The 18,501-nt window shown below is 33.7% G+C and overlaps 1 protein-coding gene across 1 annotated transcript; it reads left to right on the plus strand.

The window, feature by feature from the left end:
• Window positions 1-713: 713 nt before the first annotated feature.
• LOC130956304 (transcription elongation factor 1 homolog) lies at window positions 714-2,170 on the plus strand. Its single transcript, XM_057883344.1, has 5 exons — window positions 714-935; window positions 1,330-1,452; window positions 1,541-1,611; window positions 1,702-1,723; window positions 1,815-2,170. The coding sequence occupies exons 2-5, from the start codon at window positions 1,340-1,342 to the stop codon at window positions 1,873-1,875; spliced, it is 267 nt and encodes an 88-aa protein (XP_057739327.1). The 5' UTR covers window positions 714-935; window positions 1,330-1,339; the 3' UTR covers window positions 1,876-2,170.
• The last annotated feature ends 16,331 nt before the right edge of the window (window positions 2,171-18,501 follow it).

Here is an 18,501-nt window from a genome sequence, read left to right on the forward strand (position 1 = left end):
GAAAAAATTTTCTCTCTTCTTTTTTAATTTTGTGTGAGTACTTATAAATTTTGTAATAAAATGTGAATTATTAAATATGTCAAGTACATATATAAATTTTTCATCCAATATTTTTTTGGATTTAAAAAATTTTATAAACATACGTACTCATCAAATAAAAATAAATTATAAATATAAATATTAAATTATAATCTTTATTTATTTAATATATTTACATAATTATTCTAATTTTTGTCTTGTCTTATTTTTTTAATTTTTTTTGTTAGACTATCTTATCTTATTTAAATAGCGTGAAATTTAAGTTTAGATGAAATATTTTATTTGATATTTTTTGTTTAAATAAAAAAAGTTACATTTTATGTATTATTAATTAATTTTATATGCAGTACAATTTTACAGGCACAAACTACAGAATTAAGAAATAAAGATTTATTTAACATATTAATTATAAAATAAATATTAAATAAACTAACGAAATTCTTAATTATTAATATACTTTTTTATCTAATGATAAAATATGTGATGATGATGATTCTCCTCCATTTTAATCTTTTTATGTTTTAAATTCATATGTTTATCTTTATCACGTAGATTTAATATTAGATTATAATATTATAAAATTCTAATAAAATTAAAAGATATTTGTGTAAATTACAAGATATGACCCTCAATATACATTTCAAATACTATAAATGATCTAAACTAAATTTTATTTCATTCAATTTCTCAAATCACATTTCACATCCACTCTCTCTTTCTTTCATCGCCTGCGCTTGTTAAGCTAAAGCACGAAAGCATATAAGTGGGATTCACTTCTGATTAGTGTCATTCATTCTTTCTCGGAAAGAGGCAAGATAGCCTTCGAAAAGACGAAAAGAAAGTGTTGAAGCCAGTCATTTCGATTCACATTCTTGATCTTGGAGTCTTCCACTTCTGTATGCTTTCTATTCCCTTATCGCTTACGTTTTCCTTTCATCTTGTTTACATTGCCGCTGTTATGATCCACACAATTCGCCAAAACGAATGGGGAAAAGGCTGGGATTTGGATTCATCTTTAGTTCTTGCTTCTCTATTGGCCTTTCCATTGCTTGTACTTGTAGATTCCGATCATTGATTCATTATATGCATTCTAGGGTTCATTGAATTAACAAGTTTCAATTTTCAACCGTTTTGGTTTAATAATGTGTTTTTTGGAGGGGAAACAAAAAAATCTTGAATTTTGGTGGTTAGATAGTTTGAATAATATCGTAAAAAAATTTTAAGTTTTTGAGAGATTGATTGAAGTTCTAGCTTTGATTTTGTGTGCTCAAACATTTATGTAAAAATTAGGATTTGAGGAATGGGAAAGAGGAAATCATCAGCAAAGCCAGCTCCAAAGAAGCGGATGGATAAGCTTGACACTGTCTTCAACTGCCCTTTCTGCAATCACGGCGCCAGTGTCGAATGCCGAATGTAAGCTATTTCGTTTAGCGTTTGTAGGGGATTCCATGCTTAATTTGTATTTCCTTGGAGGATTAATGGTTGGGATTCTTTTGAACAGTGATATGAAGAACTTGATAGGGGAAGCTTCTTGCAGGATTTGCCAAGAGAGCTTTAGCACTACTGTCACAGGTTTGTTTCTGAAAACGATCGTCTGAACTCATATTCAAGTTTGTTTTTTAAATCTGCTGATGATCCTGGAATGTTTGTTGTCTTTTGCAGCTTTATCTGAACCAATAGACATGTAAGTTAAATATTTCTATAGAAAACCTCTCCCTTTCCCATTCTTTCTTCGCTTTGTCTTACAAACACAACTACTTGATTGAACAATGCAGATACAGTGACTGGATTGATGAATGTGAACGGGTGAACAACCCGGAAGTTGATGGTGCTTAGTAGTGCGATTATAAGAATCCATTTCGAGCTGTAGCGGATGGAAAATTCTGTATTTGTGTCAGCTCCTACTGCTGCAACTATACATGTTTTGTTCCTATATTACTCTCTAATAGAGTTTGTAAAACTACATGTACGCTAAAACAATGAGAATATGTGTGTTTGTCTAGTGTCAATTTTCAATGCCCAAATAGCTAATTATCTTTTCCATCAAGGAAAGACAAGGTCTTATTGTTTAATAAAACGTAGTTTTGAAAGTGTAGCTATATAAATTAAATGCTATTATTGTATTCTACAATATTTATGTCCAAAATAAATACAGTTATACTTAATTATCTTTTAATTATATCATAAATTTTTTTTAGATTTATTTTTGTTCATGATTATTGATCTATCGTCATGACCAAATTTTCTACAATCTCTTGTGATTCATTGATTTAAAATTTTTCTTAAAAATCACTTAATTTTTTGAAGTAATTCTAAATTTTTATTAGGATAAAGTATATTTTTTATTCCTATAGTTTGGTCAAAATTTTAAAAATATCCCCTAAGTTTTATTTTGTTTCAATTTTGTCTAAAAAATTTTTGATTTGTATTAAATATATCATCTACGGTTAAATTTTCAAGAAATTTAAGACTAATCTAACAATAATGCATGAAAATTATGCTTGATTTGCTTGAATTGAAGATTGTTCTTATAAAATTGTTGTTGAATTGGTCTTAAATTTTTTGAAAAATTAACTGTCAGGAGTATATTTAATGCAAATAAAAAACTTTTGAGACAAAATTGAAACAAAATAAAATTTAACAGTATTTTTAAAATTTTAATTAAATTTTAAGGACAAAAAATATACTTTACTTTTTTTATTATTTGTATTTATTTAAAAAAATTATTAATACATTTTTTTTTACGAAAGCAAAAATTTCCTCTCCTCTTTAATTGTGTCAATACTTATAAATTTTGTAATCCAATGTATGTGTGAATTATTAAATAGGTCAAATACATACATAAATTTTTCATCCGCTATTTTTTTGGATTTAAAGAATTTTATAAACATACCACATACATTCTCATCAAATAAAAATAAATTATAAATATAAATAGTAAATTTTAATCTTTATTTATTTAACATATTCGCAGGATTATCCTATTTTTTGTCTTATCTTATTTTTCTGGTTTTTTTGGATTATCTTATCTTATTTAATTAGTGTTAGATTTAGGCTTAGATAACTCTCTTTAATATTTCATTTGATATTTTTTTGTTTAAATAAAGAAATTTATATTTTTATGTATTATTAATTAGTTTTATATGCAGAACAATAAATTAAACAATAATAAAAATTATAATTTTAAAAACTTTAAAAAATTTAAATTTTTAAAAAATTACTATATTATTTAATGAGATTTAAAATATTAAATTTTTACTATTAAAAAATTGTAATTTAAAAATATAAAATTTTAACATACAAATGACAAAATAGCTTTACAATAATTTAATTATTTTTATTATTTTATATAAAGAGAATTTTGTTTATTAAGATCTAAAAAATAATATTAAAATTAGTACCATAAAAAAATTAAATTTAATATTATGAAAAAATAAAAAAATTATAAAATGACTAATTTGATTAGTTTTTAAAATTTTAGGAATGAAAGTGGCCTATATCTGGACTTTTAAGAATAATTTTGATTATAAATAACTTTTTTTATATGTCAAGTGATACATTGCATTAACCTACCATGTCATCATGACACGTGACATTTAACGTGAACCTAACTAACAGAAGGATCAATTTGACTTATATTTTATCTTTCAAAGACTAATATAACTAAAAAATTTATTTAAAGACTAATTTAAAAAATGTTTAATTATTCTGTTGGTCCCTATAGTTTCACAAAACTTTCAATTAGGTCCCTATACTTTTTTTTCTTTTAATTGAGTCCTTGCACCAAATTTTTTTTAATTGGATCCCTATATTTTTTTTCTTTTTATTTACGTTCCTATACTAATTCTTTTTTTTAGTTGGGTCGCTATAAAATTAAGCCAATTACTACTAAGAGGGACTTAATTGAAAAAAAAAATTAATGCAGGAATCCAATTAAAAAAAAAAGTATAGGGACCTAATTGAAAATTTTACAAAATTATAAAGACCAACAGAATAATTAAACCTTTAAAAAATAAATGATCTTTCAAAAACAAATTTAACTATTAACCTTTAAATTACATGTGGTAAAAAAAAGGAAAAGGCTTAGGAAAAACTAAAAGGCTATCTTACTAAGATTTGAGCCAAAGCATTTCTCCAAAATCAAAAGTAGAAATAGAATTAGGAACAACAGTGGAAAATACATTTTATATTTGACTAGTTGAGCACGTACCAGGTCATGCTACTGTGATGAAGGGAAAATTTTTTCTGGCGTTGCTACCCCACTCATAGACAGGCTCTGTCTCTAAGCAGTGTGTATAATTATGTCCAATTGTCAACACCATGAATGTTAATTACGTTGGATTAACTTGTTTTTTTACACGGATTAACTTGCTTAGTTGCTTTTAATGATGATAGTTTATTTGTTGGGCTTTATTGGTGTGTTACGGCCACTTTTTAAAAAGTGTTGGCAGTTTTGCGGTTTTTTGTGAATATTATCCGATAAATAAGAATTGGTCTATGAAATAATAAACTAAAACAATAATAATAAGGCCTAATAACAAAAAAGAGTTAAGGTATCACCGTCCAACTCTCTCTTTTTCCACCAAGGCCTAATAATAATAATAATAAGAAAACTACTTAGATAGAAATGTCAAAAATATTTTTTTTAAAGATATTTTTTTAAAAATTAAAATTTAACACATATAATCAATTAAATTGTATTATTTTATTGAAATTAGACTGGATAAATCAATTTAACCGAAAAATTAATAAATTAAATTTTGAATCGATATAAATTAATATTTTTTTATAAAAAACGACTATAATATCTCTATTATAAAAAAGCTAAAATATTCATATTATATATATTTTTTTTTTGAAAATTCTAAACTCTAATCATAGACATTAACATCTTTTATTTATTTTTTATTATTTTTATTTTTATTATTAAAAATTTATTAAATATACTAAAAAATATAGTTTTTAGTAAAAAAAAATTCTGCTAATTGAGTGATACCCAAATAAGGACGTAACTTCAAAAGAAAATTAAAAAAAAAATATGAATTGACCTGGACCATGACCCGGTGAAGCGAATCATGGATCTCATGTTAGGATACCATGAGCGTATTTAGCGTCGGATTCATATATATATATTTTCCAGGAATTCTGTAATAAAAATTATTCATCTATTATTTTTATTAATAATAAAAATTAAAAATAACAACGAAATAAATTTTTTATCAATAATAATTTTTATAAATATTTTGACAATAAAAATTAACGAATCTTTTTTATATATTATATCTGTAAATACTAAAAAATACTGAAAATCATGTTTTTTGATAATTCAATCAATTGAATTGTACTATAAAATATGCCAATGAGTTATTGTGTGACATAATTTTCTCGTATTCAATTAAAAGATCACGGGTTCGAATTTTTCTATTTTCAGTAAAAAAATTACACTATAAAATATAAATTTTTTCTTATTCAATAAATTGGCATGGTAAACACAATCGATTAAATTGTATACATGATTAAGAGTATTTTTGTATTCAATTTATTAATGTGATAATATATTCGATTAAAATTTATATGTGATAAAAATTTTTATAATTTTTTTATATATGTATCTTAATTTAAAATATTCATAATTTTATGATGAAGTAATGTAATTTCTATTTATTATTTCAACAACTATATCATATAAATATTATGTCTTATTAATTATATTTTATTTTGTATAATTAATTTGTTTATAAAAAATATTTTTTTATTTTTTGTATTCTATTTATATGTTTATATATATTAATGTTATTTTTATTTTTTAGATGTTTGTAACATAAATTAATATTTTTTTATTTTATACGCTTCTTTAAAGTAATGTGTTTTACATTCATTAATACTTGAAATATAATTCTTTAGAGAATTGGAATTCTATTTCATGTTTTGGTATAAAAAAATAGCACTTATTTCAATTCTGATGTTAAGACTTATTAACCTAAAAATACATAAATTAAATGAATCCAAAATCCTTACATATTTATTCCATCTCAGATGACAAAGTCACAAAATAGTTAATTTAATCCAAAATTAAATTAAATGAATATGAATTCAGATGATCAATTAAATTGGGAGGCTAAAACTTTTGATGTTTTTAGAAACAAACATGTGACAGTAGTGCTACTCTCTTGGCAAATCCTGCAAGAAGCTTCACTATTAAGTTTTTCATATTACTGTTTGAAAGAATCCCAACAATTAATCCTCTAAGAAAATACGAAGCATGGAATCCTTTACAAACGCTAAACGAAATAGCTTACATTCGGCATTTGACATTGGTGGTGCCGTGATTGCAGAAAGGGCAGCTGAAGACAGTGTCAAACTTATTCATTCGTTTCTTTGGAGGTGGCTTTGCTGATGATTTTCTTTTTTCCATTGCTCAAATCCTGATTTTTACATAAATGTTTGAGCACACAAAATCAAAGCTAGAAACTTCAATCAATCTCTCAAAAACTTGAATTTCTTTCACAACATTATTCAAACTATCTAACCAATAAAATTCAAAATCCTTTTTATTTTTCCTCAAAAAACACATTATTAAACCAAAAAGGTTGAAAATTGAAACATGTTAATTCAATGAACCATAGAAAACACATAATGAATCAATGATCTGAATCTACAAGTGCAAGCAATGGAAAAGCTAATAGAGAAGCAAAAACTACTTCATTTGACTTCTTATTTACACAAGTTTTTAAGTGAAAAAAACCAAAAAAAAGAAATAAGGGAGTAAGGAAAGAGATAACGTACACAGATCGGAACAAGGAACATCGCAAAGAGAGAATGCAGCAATTGGGAGTGAAGAGTGAAACGCGTGGCTCGCTTTATTTACACTTGTGAATACAGGACGTAAGAATTTACCGTCAATAGAGTGTCTGCATTTTTGCTTTTCCAGTGAAATAGTTACTGGTACCCATGTTTGGTGTACAATTTCGTGGGATGAGTTTTTGGAGGAATGAAATTTGGACTTTTGATGTAAACTTCCAAAAGATAGAAATTCACGTGGGGTCTACTAAAAATTTCAACACTCAAAATTGAAAATAAAAATAAGATACATTTCTATTATTAGTATAAAGGGTTATTAAGTGTGACATTTTTAAATCGTGTTGTTAAGTTGGAATGACTTTCAAAAAAAAATTTATTAGTAGAATCATAATATCATAATTATAAAGTAAAACTAAATAACTAATACCAATCTACAAATATATTTTTTTCAATTTTTTAATGAATAACTAGAAAAATATGCCTTTTAGAATAAAGTTATAACACCTAATATAATTTAGTAATTTGGACGGACAAAAACATTTTTACATCCCATTTTAGTGATTTTATATTATTTAATTATTTGTATGTATCTTTTATCAGGATTTTTTATTTAAATGAATATAAAAAAAATAAAATTTCATTTTAACAATTTAATTATGACTATTAATATAATTGCAATTTGCTTATGTTTGTAATTGAATGATTTATTTACAGTTTTTTTTCAAATCATTATTTCACAAAATGGAAAGTCTTGTTATCTGAAAAATTTTTTGGTGATTAATATCTAGGTCTGTGAATCTAAATATCTCGTGGGCCTATTATTTTTTTAAGAAAAATTTTTGTGAATGAATTTCGCCGTTGTTGTATACCAAAAAAATATTTGTTTTTGTTTGATATTGTTTTTCATTTTTTTAGTTTGCACTAGAATATTCATCAGGTCGGAAGTCTAATGACTAATGTTACGGTAGGTAACTGGAGATTAGTCTAATGGATGGCGTTTGGCGGCCCAAGTGAGTGATGGAGGAGGACTCCAGGTAGGTCCGCAACTCGGGAGGCTCCGCCCGACTTGTGCTCGCGTGTGAATGGGGGGTGGTACCTGCAAAGACACTCCGATGCCTAAGTTAGCAAGGGTGTAAGCAGGTCTTAGAGAGTATTGGACTTAGGGATACCTGAGGGGATGTCAGTGTATTTATAGAGGTGAGCCAATAACCACCGTTGGTGTAGTGCCGTATCTTTAGGGTGGTAACCGTCCCCATTATCTTGGGGAGGTTAAGATATGGCTTCACGAGGCGGTTAGAGAGATTTTAGGGGCGGTTACTCATTTGAATGAGTATTTATCTGCCAGCGGATCTCACATCCGGCCTCTTCATACCAAGTCGTGGTTGACACCGACTTCTTATGTGAAAGTCGGTATTTTGTAAGGCTTATCCTGTTGGATTAGGCTTATCCTTGGGGACTTCCTCAAAGGTTGAGGAGCTAGAGGAGAGGCTTCTTTTATTTGAAAAACATCAAAAGGAGTTGAAGGAGGAGATGGATAAGTTGAGGAAGGAGAGAGATGACCTCCGGGGGAAGGAGAGCCAGCTGCGAGCCCAATGCACTATGGAGGTAAACCTAAGGAAGGCAGCCCAGGAGAGTTACCAAAGCCTATTTAAAGATATGGTGGAGGTGAAGAAGGATTTGTTGAACTCTCGGAATGCCTATGCTGACTTGGAGGACTCCATCGCCGATGCCGCCGAGGAGTCTTGGAGAATTTTCCTGGAGCAGGTCAGGGTTATAGCCCCCGACTTGGATCTTTCTCCATTACATCCTGACAAAGTGGTGATTGATGGCGCCATCGTTGATCCTCCTGCTCCCGAGGTCCTTTCCGAGTCAGACCTAAAGACTCGGGGGCAGAGGATTATAGAGTCTCCTCCTCATTCCGCAGATCCACCGAGTTCTTCAACCCTTGCTCCGACTTCCTCTTTGGCTCCTCCTCCCGGTCCTGGTGATGTTCCTCCTGGTGGTGGTGATTCCTCTACTCCGTCCAAGAAGTGACTTTTTTATTTTTGTGGCTATATGGGGGCCCGGCCTGTGGGTCCCCCCTTTTTTAAACTTCTATTTATTTGCTGGTGGTTGTGAACAATTTGCTTCTGGCCTTTCAAGGCCGTAAACAAATATTCTGTTTGTTGCCCTTTTTTGGATAAGGGTTTTAAACAAAATAAATGCCCTTTTTGGATAAGGGTTTTCTAATCGAAGTAGGTGCCCTTTTTTGGATAAGGGTTTAAGTTACTTTGCGCGTGCACATGCTTTTCTATTTTGAAATATGTTTGATCTTTTCGAAAAACCTTCTGCTAGCTTGCATTATTTTTTCGAGCCTTTTTCGTGGAAAGGCTTGTATGCAAGCTTTAAACTCTTCAGGTTGTCATATCTCTTTTGTTATCCTTTATACTCGACTTTGCTTTAGTGAGTTTTTATGACTTAGGTTATTTTTGCGATGCGTTTTTCTTCTACTCGGTGTTATACTCCGATCTGTGGATCAAAGTTTTCCAAGTTTCCCTACTCGGGATCTCTTTCCGACTTATGAGTCGGGTTGGTTCCCGAGCTTTTACGACCGACTTGTATAACCTCTTTACACCGACTTGTACCTCGTCGTTTTATCCTGACGACCATCTAGGTCGGTTCATGGGATTTTCACGCTTTGTCGAGCTTAAGTCGGCGCGTTTCGTAGAAAGACTTAGAAAAATAAAGGAGGATATTATAAGAGATATTATGAATGAAAAAAGATCTTTATTAATCGGGAAGGTACCTTTTTGCTACTAAGGGTCTTGACAGTATATTTTCCCTTAGCCTCTACTATGATGCCTCGTTAAAAACCCCTCTCCAGAAAAAAACCCTTTTTGGGAAAAAATCATGAAGCTGGGAAAAGAGTACATCAGGGAGTAGGGTTCGCTTCTAACTGTAGTACCTTTTCATATTACAAGCATGCCACGACCTTGGTAACTCAGTGCCATCCAGGTCGGTTACTTTATAATAACCTTTCCCTAATACTTCTTTGATTTTGTATGGCCCTTTCCAATTTGCGGCGAGCTTTCCATCTCCTGATTTGTTGACCCCAATGTCGTTTCTAATTAGGACCAGGTCATCTACGGCGAATGTTCTTCGAATGACTTTCTTATTGTATCTGGTAGTCATCCTTTGCTTTAATGCCGCTTCTCTTATCTGGGCGTTCTCTCGGACTTCGGGGAGCAAGTCGAGCTCCTCTTTGTGCCCCTGTACATTTCCGACCTCATCATGGAGAATTACCCTTGGGCTTTGCTCACTGATTTCTATAGGAATCATGGCTTCTACGCCGTAGACTAGCCGGAAGGGTGTTTCTCCTGTGGCGGATTGGGGGGTCGTCCTATAAGCCCATAGCACTTGGGGGAGCTCGTCAGCCCAAGCTCCCTTTGCTTCCTGTAATCTCTTCTTTAGTCCTGCCAGTATGACTTTGTTGGCTGCCTCGGCTTGCCCGTTGGCTTGTGGGTGTTCTACCGAGGTGAATTGATGTTTGATTTTCATACTGGCTACAAAACTTCTGAAGGAGGCGTCGGTGAACTGGGTCCCATTATCTGTGGTGATGGAATAAGGTATTCCATACCTTGTGATAATGTTTTTGTAGAGGAACCTGCGACTTCTTTGAGCGGTGATAGTAGCTAGTGGTTCTGCTTCTATCCACTTTGTGAAGTAATCTATTCCCACGATCAAGTATTTGACTTGCCCTGGTGCTTGGGGAAAAGGACCTAACAAATCCATTCCCCATTTTGCGAAAGGCCAAGGGAAAGTTATACTGATAAGCTCTTCTGGGGGAGCCACGTGGAAATTTGCATGCATCTGACATGGTTGGCATTTTTTCACAAAGTCGGTTGCATCTTTCTGCAAGGTCGGCCAATAGAATCCTGCTCGGATCACTTTTCTGGCCAGTGACCTTGCTCCGAGGTGATTTCCGCAGATTCCACTATGTACTTCCTCCAACACCTCGGTGGTTCTTGAGGTCGGTACACACTTCAGCAATGGTGTTGATATCCCTCTTCTGTAAAGGACATTTCTCACCAATGTATAATGTTGTGCTTCCCTTCGGATCTTTTTAGCCTCTTTCTCCTCTTTGGGGAGGATGTCGAATTTTAGGTATTCGACTAGGGGATTCATCCATCCGAGATTTAGGCCGACTACCTCAAGTACCTTTTGTTGATCCTCTGTTTTTGATACCGAGGGCTCTTGGAGGGTTTCCTGGATCAGGCTTCTATTGTTCCCTCCGGGTTTGGTACTTGCTAACTTGGATAGGGCGTCAGCTCTGCTATTTAGATCCCGAGTTATGTGCTTGACCTCGGTTTCCGCAAAGCGCCCGAGGTGTTCCAAGGTTTTTTCCAAGTATTTCTTCATATTGGGGTCTTTTGCCTGATACTCTCCACTTATTTGGGAAGTCACCACTTGTGAGTCGCTGTAGATCATCACCTTTGTAGCGCCAACTTCTTCTGCTAACTTTAATCCGGCAATCAAGGCTTCATATTCTGCCTGATTGTTTGAAGCCGGAAATTCAAATTTTAAGGAGACCTCTATCTGGGTCCCTTTTTCATCTACCAATATTATGCCTGCGCCGCTCCCTGTCTTGTTGGAGGATCCGTCTACATAGAGTTCCCATGTGGTCGGTTTTTCCTCTTGTTCACCTGCGTATTCCGCGATGAAGTCGGCGAGGCATTGGGCTTTAATTGCAGTCCGAGTTTCGTATCTCAAATCGAACTCGGAGAGTTCTATCGCCCATTGAACCATTCTCCCTGCAACATCCGTCTTTTGGAGGATTTGCTTCATGGGTTGGTTTGTACGGACTCTTATTGTATGAGCCTGAAAGTAAGGTCGTAGCCTTCGTGAGGCTATCACTAAGGAATAAGCAAACTTCTCTAGTTTGTGGTACCTTAGCTCAGGGCCTTGTAGAACCTTACTGGTAAAGTAGACCGGGTGTTGACCGACCTCGTCTTTTGTGATCAGGGCTGATGAGACAGCCCTGTTTGCGACGGATAGGTATAGGACGAGGTCTTTTCCCGGTATTGGTCGGGTCAAGATTGGAGGTTGGCTTAAGAAATTTTTGAACTCTTGGAACGCCTCCTCACATTCCGGAGTCCATTCAAACTGGCATTCCTTCCTTAACAGGGAGAATAATGGAAGGGATTTTAGTGCCGATCCTGCCATAAATCTGGAGAGGGCTGCAAGTCGGCCATTGAGCTGTTGAACCTCTCTTAAACAAGTCGGGCTCTTCATTTCTAGGATGGCTCTGCACTTGTCGGGATTGGCCTCAATCCCTCTTTGTGTTAGCATGAAGCCTAGAAATTTCCCTGCTTCTACTGCAAAGGCGCATTTTGCGGGATTTAATCTCATCCCATGCAACCTTATAGTGTCGAAAACTTGTGAGAGGTCGGTTAAGAGGTCGACTTCTTGCTTGGTTTTTACTAACATGTCGTCGACGTATACCTCCATTAGGCTCCCTAGGTGGGGGGAAAACACTTTGTTCATCAGCCTTTGGTACGTAGCTCCTGCATTCTTCAATCCGAATGGCATGACCACGTAGCAGTAGTTGGCTTTTGGTGTGATGAACGATGTTTTCTCTTGGTCGGGTTCATGCATCGGGATTTGGTTATATCCCGAGTAGGCGTCCATGAATGATAGGTATTGGTACCCTGAGCTGGAGTCTACCAGGGTATCAATACTTGGTAAGGGATAAGGGTCCTTAGGACAGGCCTTATTCAGGTCGGTATAGTCGACGCACATCCTCCATTTACCGTTTTGTTTTTTGACTAGCACTACATTGGCTAGCCATGTTGGGTATTTGACCTCTCTGATAAAGCCGGCTTCCAGGAGCGCCTGTACTTGCTCTTCTACTATGGAGGCCCTCTCTGGGCCGAGCTTGCGTCTTCTTTGCTGTACAGGTCGAGACCCTGGGTAAACCGAGAGCCTGTGAGACATGAGCTCGGGATCAATCCCGGGCATGTCGGAAGCCTTCCAGGCGAAGAGGTCGGAATTAGCTTTTAGGAGTTCACCCAACCTTTGTTTCAGGGTTTCCCCTAGGTTGGCTCCTATGTAAGTCGTTTTTCCTTCCTCTTTACCGATTTGTATCTCCTCGGTTTTTCCACCCGGCTGGGGTCGTAGCTCTTCTCTTGTCCTTGTGCCGCCCAGCTCTATGGTGTGGACTTCTTTGCCCTTTTCTCTCAGATTTAGGCTTTCGTTATAGCACTTCCTTGCCAATTTTTGATCTCCTCTCACCGTTGCTATTCCTCCTGGAGTCGGGAATTTCATGCAGAGGTGAGGAGTTGATACCACTGCTCCGAGTCGATTAAGGGTAGTCCTGCCAATTAAGGCATTGTAGGCTGACCCTTCATCGATGACTATGAAATCTATGTTCAAAGTCCTCGATTTTTCCCCTTTTCCGAAAGTTGTGTGAAGGGGCAAAAATCCCAGTGGTTTTATTGGCGTATCCCCCAACCCGTATATGGTGTCGGGGTAAGCTCTCAACTCTTTTTCATCTAACCCTAGTTTGTCGAAGGCGGGCTTGAAAAGGATGTCCGCCGAGCTTCCTTGGTCTACTAGGATTCTGTGGAGATGGGCGTTGGCTAGGATCATAGTTATCACCACGGGGTCATCATGCCCGGGGATTATCCCTTGCCCATCTTCTTTCGTGAATGAGATAGTGGGGAGGTCGGGTGTCTCATCCCCGACCTGATAGACTCTTTTGAGATGTCTTTTGCGAGAAGATTTGGTGATCCCACCTCCCGCAAATCCTCCTGAGATCATGTGGATATGTCTCTCTGGGGTTTGTGGTGGCGGATCTCTCCTGTCCATGTCATCCCGCTTTCTCTTTCCGTGGATGTCCGACCTCTCCATGAGATATCTGTCAAGCCGGCCTTCTCTAGCCAGCTTTTCTATCACATTTTTGAGGTCGTAACAGTCGTTGGTGGAGTGACCATATATTTTATGGTACTCACAATACTCGCTGCGGCTTCCCCCTTTTTTGTTTTTAATAGGTCTTGGGGGTGGCAGCTTTTCAGTGTTGCAGATCTCTCTGTATACATCCACTATAGAAGTCTTTAGAGGAGTATAAGAGTGATACTTTCTGGGCCTTTCGAGACCGGGTTCTTCCTTCTTCCTGACTTCCCTTTCCCTCTCCCTAGAGGAGGAAGTAGGTCCAGGTCGTGAACTTAGGTCTCTTAATTTGGCATTCTCTTCCATGTTGATGTACTTCTCGGCCCTTTCTTGTACATCACTTAGAGAAACGGGGTGTCTTTTAGATATGGACTGTGAGAAGGGATCTTCTCTAAGTCCATTGACTAACCCCATTATTACTGCCTCCGTGGGCAGGTCTTGGATTTCTAAACATGCTTTATTGAACCTTTCCATATAGGCTCGTAGAGCTTCTCCGACCTCCTGTTTTATCCCCAGGAGGCTCGGTGCATGTTTTACCTTATCTTTTTGGATTGAGAACCTCATCAAGAATTTTCTTGAGAGGTCTTCAAAACTGGTGATGGATCTTGGGGGAAGGCTATCGAACCACTTCATCGCTGCTTTCGACAAAGTGGTCGGGAAAGCCTTGCATCTCGTAGCGTCGGAGGCGTCAGCTAGATACATCCGACTTTTGAAGTTGCTAAGATGATGCTTTGGATCCGTAGTTCCATCATAGAGGTCCATATCAGGGCTTTTGAAGTTCGTTGGAACTTTTGCCCTCATTATGTCCTCGCTGAAAGGATCTTCTCCGCCTGGGAGTTGATCTTCTCCTTCGTCGCGGGAGTTCTTGAGAGAGGATTCTAGCTGCAAGAGTTTTCTTTCTAACTCTTTTCGCCGTTCCATCTCTTCCTTAAGGTACCTTTCGGTTTCCTTTTGCCTCTCCCGCTCTTGTTCCAATTGCTCCAGGCGGCTATGGACTAGTCCCATCAATTCAGTTACGTGGGATGGTCCACCCTTTTCTGATTCACGACCATCTGAGGAGTTTACCTTTGGATTCTTCATTCCAGAGGTACCCTCTCTGTGTTGGTCGTTATCTTGATGTTGGGCTGTGTCTTCATTGTCATTGCCCATGCCTAGATTCTCTTGCTCAGAATCTGTTTCGACATGGCCTTCTTCATGGGATCTTTCTGCCATCGAGGGATGATCTCTCGGGTCCCCGGCAACGGCGCCAATGTTACGGTAGGTAACCGGAGATTAGTCCAATGGATGGCGTTTGGCGGCCCAAGTGAGTGATGGAGGAGGACTCCAGGTAGGTCCGCAACTCGGGAGGCTCCGCCCGACTTGTGCTCGCGTGTGAATGGGGGGTGGTACCTGCAAAGACACTCCGATGCCTAAGTTAGCAAGGGTGTAAGCAGGTCTTAGAGAGTATTGGACTTAGGGATACCTGAGGGGATGTCAGTGTATTTATAGAGGTGAGCCAATAACCACCGTTGGTGTAGTGCCGTATCTTTAGGGTGGTAACCGTCCCCATTATCTTGGGGAGGTTAAGATATGGCTTCACGAGGCGGTTAGAGAGATTTTAGGGGCGGTTACTCATTTGAATGAGTATTTATCTGCCAGCGGATCTCACATCCGGCCTCTTCATACCAAGTCGTGGTTGACACCGACTTCTTATGTGAAAGTCGGTATTTTGTAAGGCTTATCCTGTTGGATTAGGCCTTTCGGTTGGACCTGGGCCCTTATCATTGGGCCAGGGTATGAACAACTAATTTTTCGGATACTGAGATAAAGTGAGCAACTCTCCCAAGCAAACAAATTCTATTGCCATCCTCGAATGAATATCGAACTCGGAAGAGATAATTAAAAAGAACAAATCTTCATTCCATTTATACCAATTTGCATTGGTCAATATTTTTTTTATTTATAACTTAACCAGCATTCAAGCAATGTTTTAACCCATCACTTAATTAGTTGTGTGGACCTTTTATCATCCTTGTCTTTTTTATTTGTTTGTTCCCAGCTTCAAAAGCAATGCATGGAACGAATTAGCCCATCAACACAAAAAAGGGGAAGAAATGAAATTCATCTCACTTGAAAGACTACTACATCATATTTAACATTAGATAGGGTCAAAATAAAATTTTGAAGAAAATCCACTAACAAAGGAGCAACCTGTATCAAAGAGCAGGCTAATGCAGCGCCTCATTATTCGAGGCTCAGGCTAAAACTCTCCAATTAAATATCCTTTAATTATTAGGGTATGTTTGGTTTATGGATATTAGTAGAGTTTATTTTACACTAACCAAATATACGTTAGTTCTATTAGACTGTATTTGTTTACCAATATAAAATACTGTTATAAAGATATAAAATTATATTTAATAAATAAGATATAAATAAAAATATTATATCTAAAAATATTGAATTAATTCTAATAAAAATAATATAATAATATTAATAAAAGATTTAATTTATTTTTTATTTTTTTTATTTTTATTAATTTTATTAATTTTTATAAATTTAATTTTTATTATTATATATTTTTTTAAATTTTTTGAATAAAAAATGAGAATAAATTAAACTTTTATAATTAGTTTATCACTAAATAAAATATAAAATATAAAATCTTATATTTTTATCTTTTATGTCTTGTTCTTAGTATTTTTTTTATAATCAAACACAATCTCATTGTTTAGTGAACCTAAACCTTTAATACTTTATTAAGGTGTGTCTGAAATACTTCAAAATTATAATTATTTGACTATTTTTTAATTATATAATGATTTTTTAAAATAATATAGAGGTAAATATTAAATTGGTAACTAAAAAATTCTGGCACTCACAATTATACAATTAAAAATTATTGAAATAAATATTTGCCATGGCGGAAGGGACGCAAGGCATGTTGAAGAAAAAGAAGCAGCGAACACCAGAATACGGCGAGATACTATCATGGTAGAAGGGAACGCAGCGACGTGTTGAAGAAGAAGAAGCGACGAACACGAAGAACACAGTGAGGCCATGGCGGAAGGAGACACAGTGGCGTGTTGAAGAAGAAGAATCAGCGAACACGAAAAAGAAAAAAGAGATTACCATAAACGTCGCCGGAGCTCACTGTCATCATCGGAGTTCTTTTTCAACGGTCATATTAGCATTTTCTATTTACTGTTATTTTGTCAAATTAAAAATTTTTCAAAAATTAATTTGTTAATAATAAAAGTCAAATACTATTTTATCAATATCAAAATCTTTTAAATACCAATTTGATATTTATCTTAATAATATATTATCAAATAATTATTTTATGTTCGAATGTTTTAAATAAAAATTTATTTTAGATAATTTATTATATTTGAAATGTATTGAGAGTCATATGTTATAATTTAGACAAATATCTTTTAGTTTAATTAGAATTTTATAATATCATAATCTAATGTTAAATCTCGATGATAAAGATAAATATATGAATGCGAAAACATAAAAAGATCAAAATTGAGGAGAATCATTATCATCACATATTTTATCATTAGATAGAAAATTATATTAATAATTAAGAATTTTGTTAGTATTGAACAACTGATTCTGGTTAGACTTAAATTTTATTTAATATTTATTTTATAATTAATATGTTAAATAAACTTTTATTTCTTAATTTTGTAGTTTGTATCTGTGAAATTATTCTGCATATAAAACTAATTAATAATACATAAAAATATAAATTTTTTTATTCAAACAAAAAAATATCAAATGAAATATTAAAGGGAGTTATCTAAGTCTAAATCTAACACTAATTAAATAAGATAAGATAATCCAAAAAAAAATCAGAAAAATAAGATAAGACAAAATTTAGGATAATTCTGTGAATATGTTAAATAAATAAAGATTAAAATTTACTATTTATATTTATAATTTATTTTTATTTGATGAGTATGTATGTGGCATGTTTATAAAATTCTTTAAATTCAAAAAAAAAATAGCGGATGAAAGATTTATGTATGTATTTGACCTATTTAATAATTTACACATACATTGGATTACAAAATTTATAAGTATTGACACAATTAAAGAGGAGAGGAAATTTTTGCTTTCGTAAAAAAAATGTATTAATAAATTTTTTTAAATAATACAAATAATAAAAAAGGTAAAATATATTTTTTGTTCTTAAAATTTAATAAAAATTTTAAAAATACTGTTAAATTTTATTTTGTTTTAATTTTGTTTCAAAGTTTTCAATTTCCATCAAATATACTCTTGACGGCTAATTTTTCAAAAAATTTAAGACTAATTCAACAACAATTATATAAGAACAATCTTCAATTCAAACAAATCAAGCATAATTTTCATGTATTATTGTTAGATTGGTCTTAAATTTTTTGAAAATTTAACCATGGATGGTATATTTGATACAAATCTAAAATTTTTTGGGACAAAATTAAAACAAAATAAAACTTAAGGGGTATTTTTAAAATTTTGACCAAACTGTAAGGACAAAAAATATATTTTATCCTAATAAAAATATAGAATTACTTAAAAAAATTAAATTTTTTTTAAGGAAAATTTTAAATCAATGAACCACAAGAGATTATAGAAAATTTGGTTACGACCATAGATCAGTAATCATGAACAAAAAAAACCTAAAAAAATTTTATGAGATAATCAGAAGATAATTAAGTATAACTGTATTTATTTTAGACATAAACATTGTTGAATACAATA

The sequence above is a fragment of the Arachis stenosperma genome, chromosome 10 (genome assembly GCF_014773155.1).
Source record: "Arachis stenosperma cultivar V10309 chromosome 10, arast.V10309.gnm1.PFL2, whole genome shotgun sequence".
Classification (NCBI taxonomy): domain Eukaryota; kingdom Viridiplantae; phylum Streptophyta; class Magnoliopsida; order Fabales; family Fabaceae; genus Arachis; species Arachis stenosperma.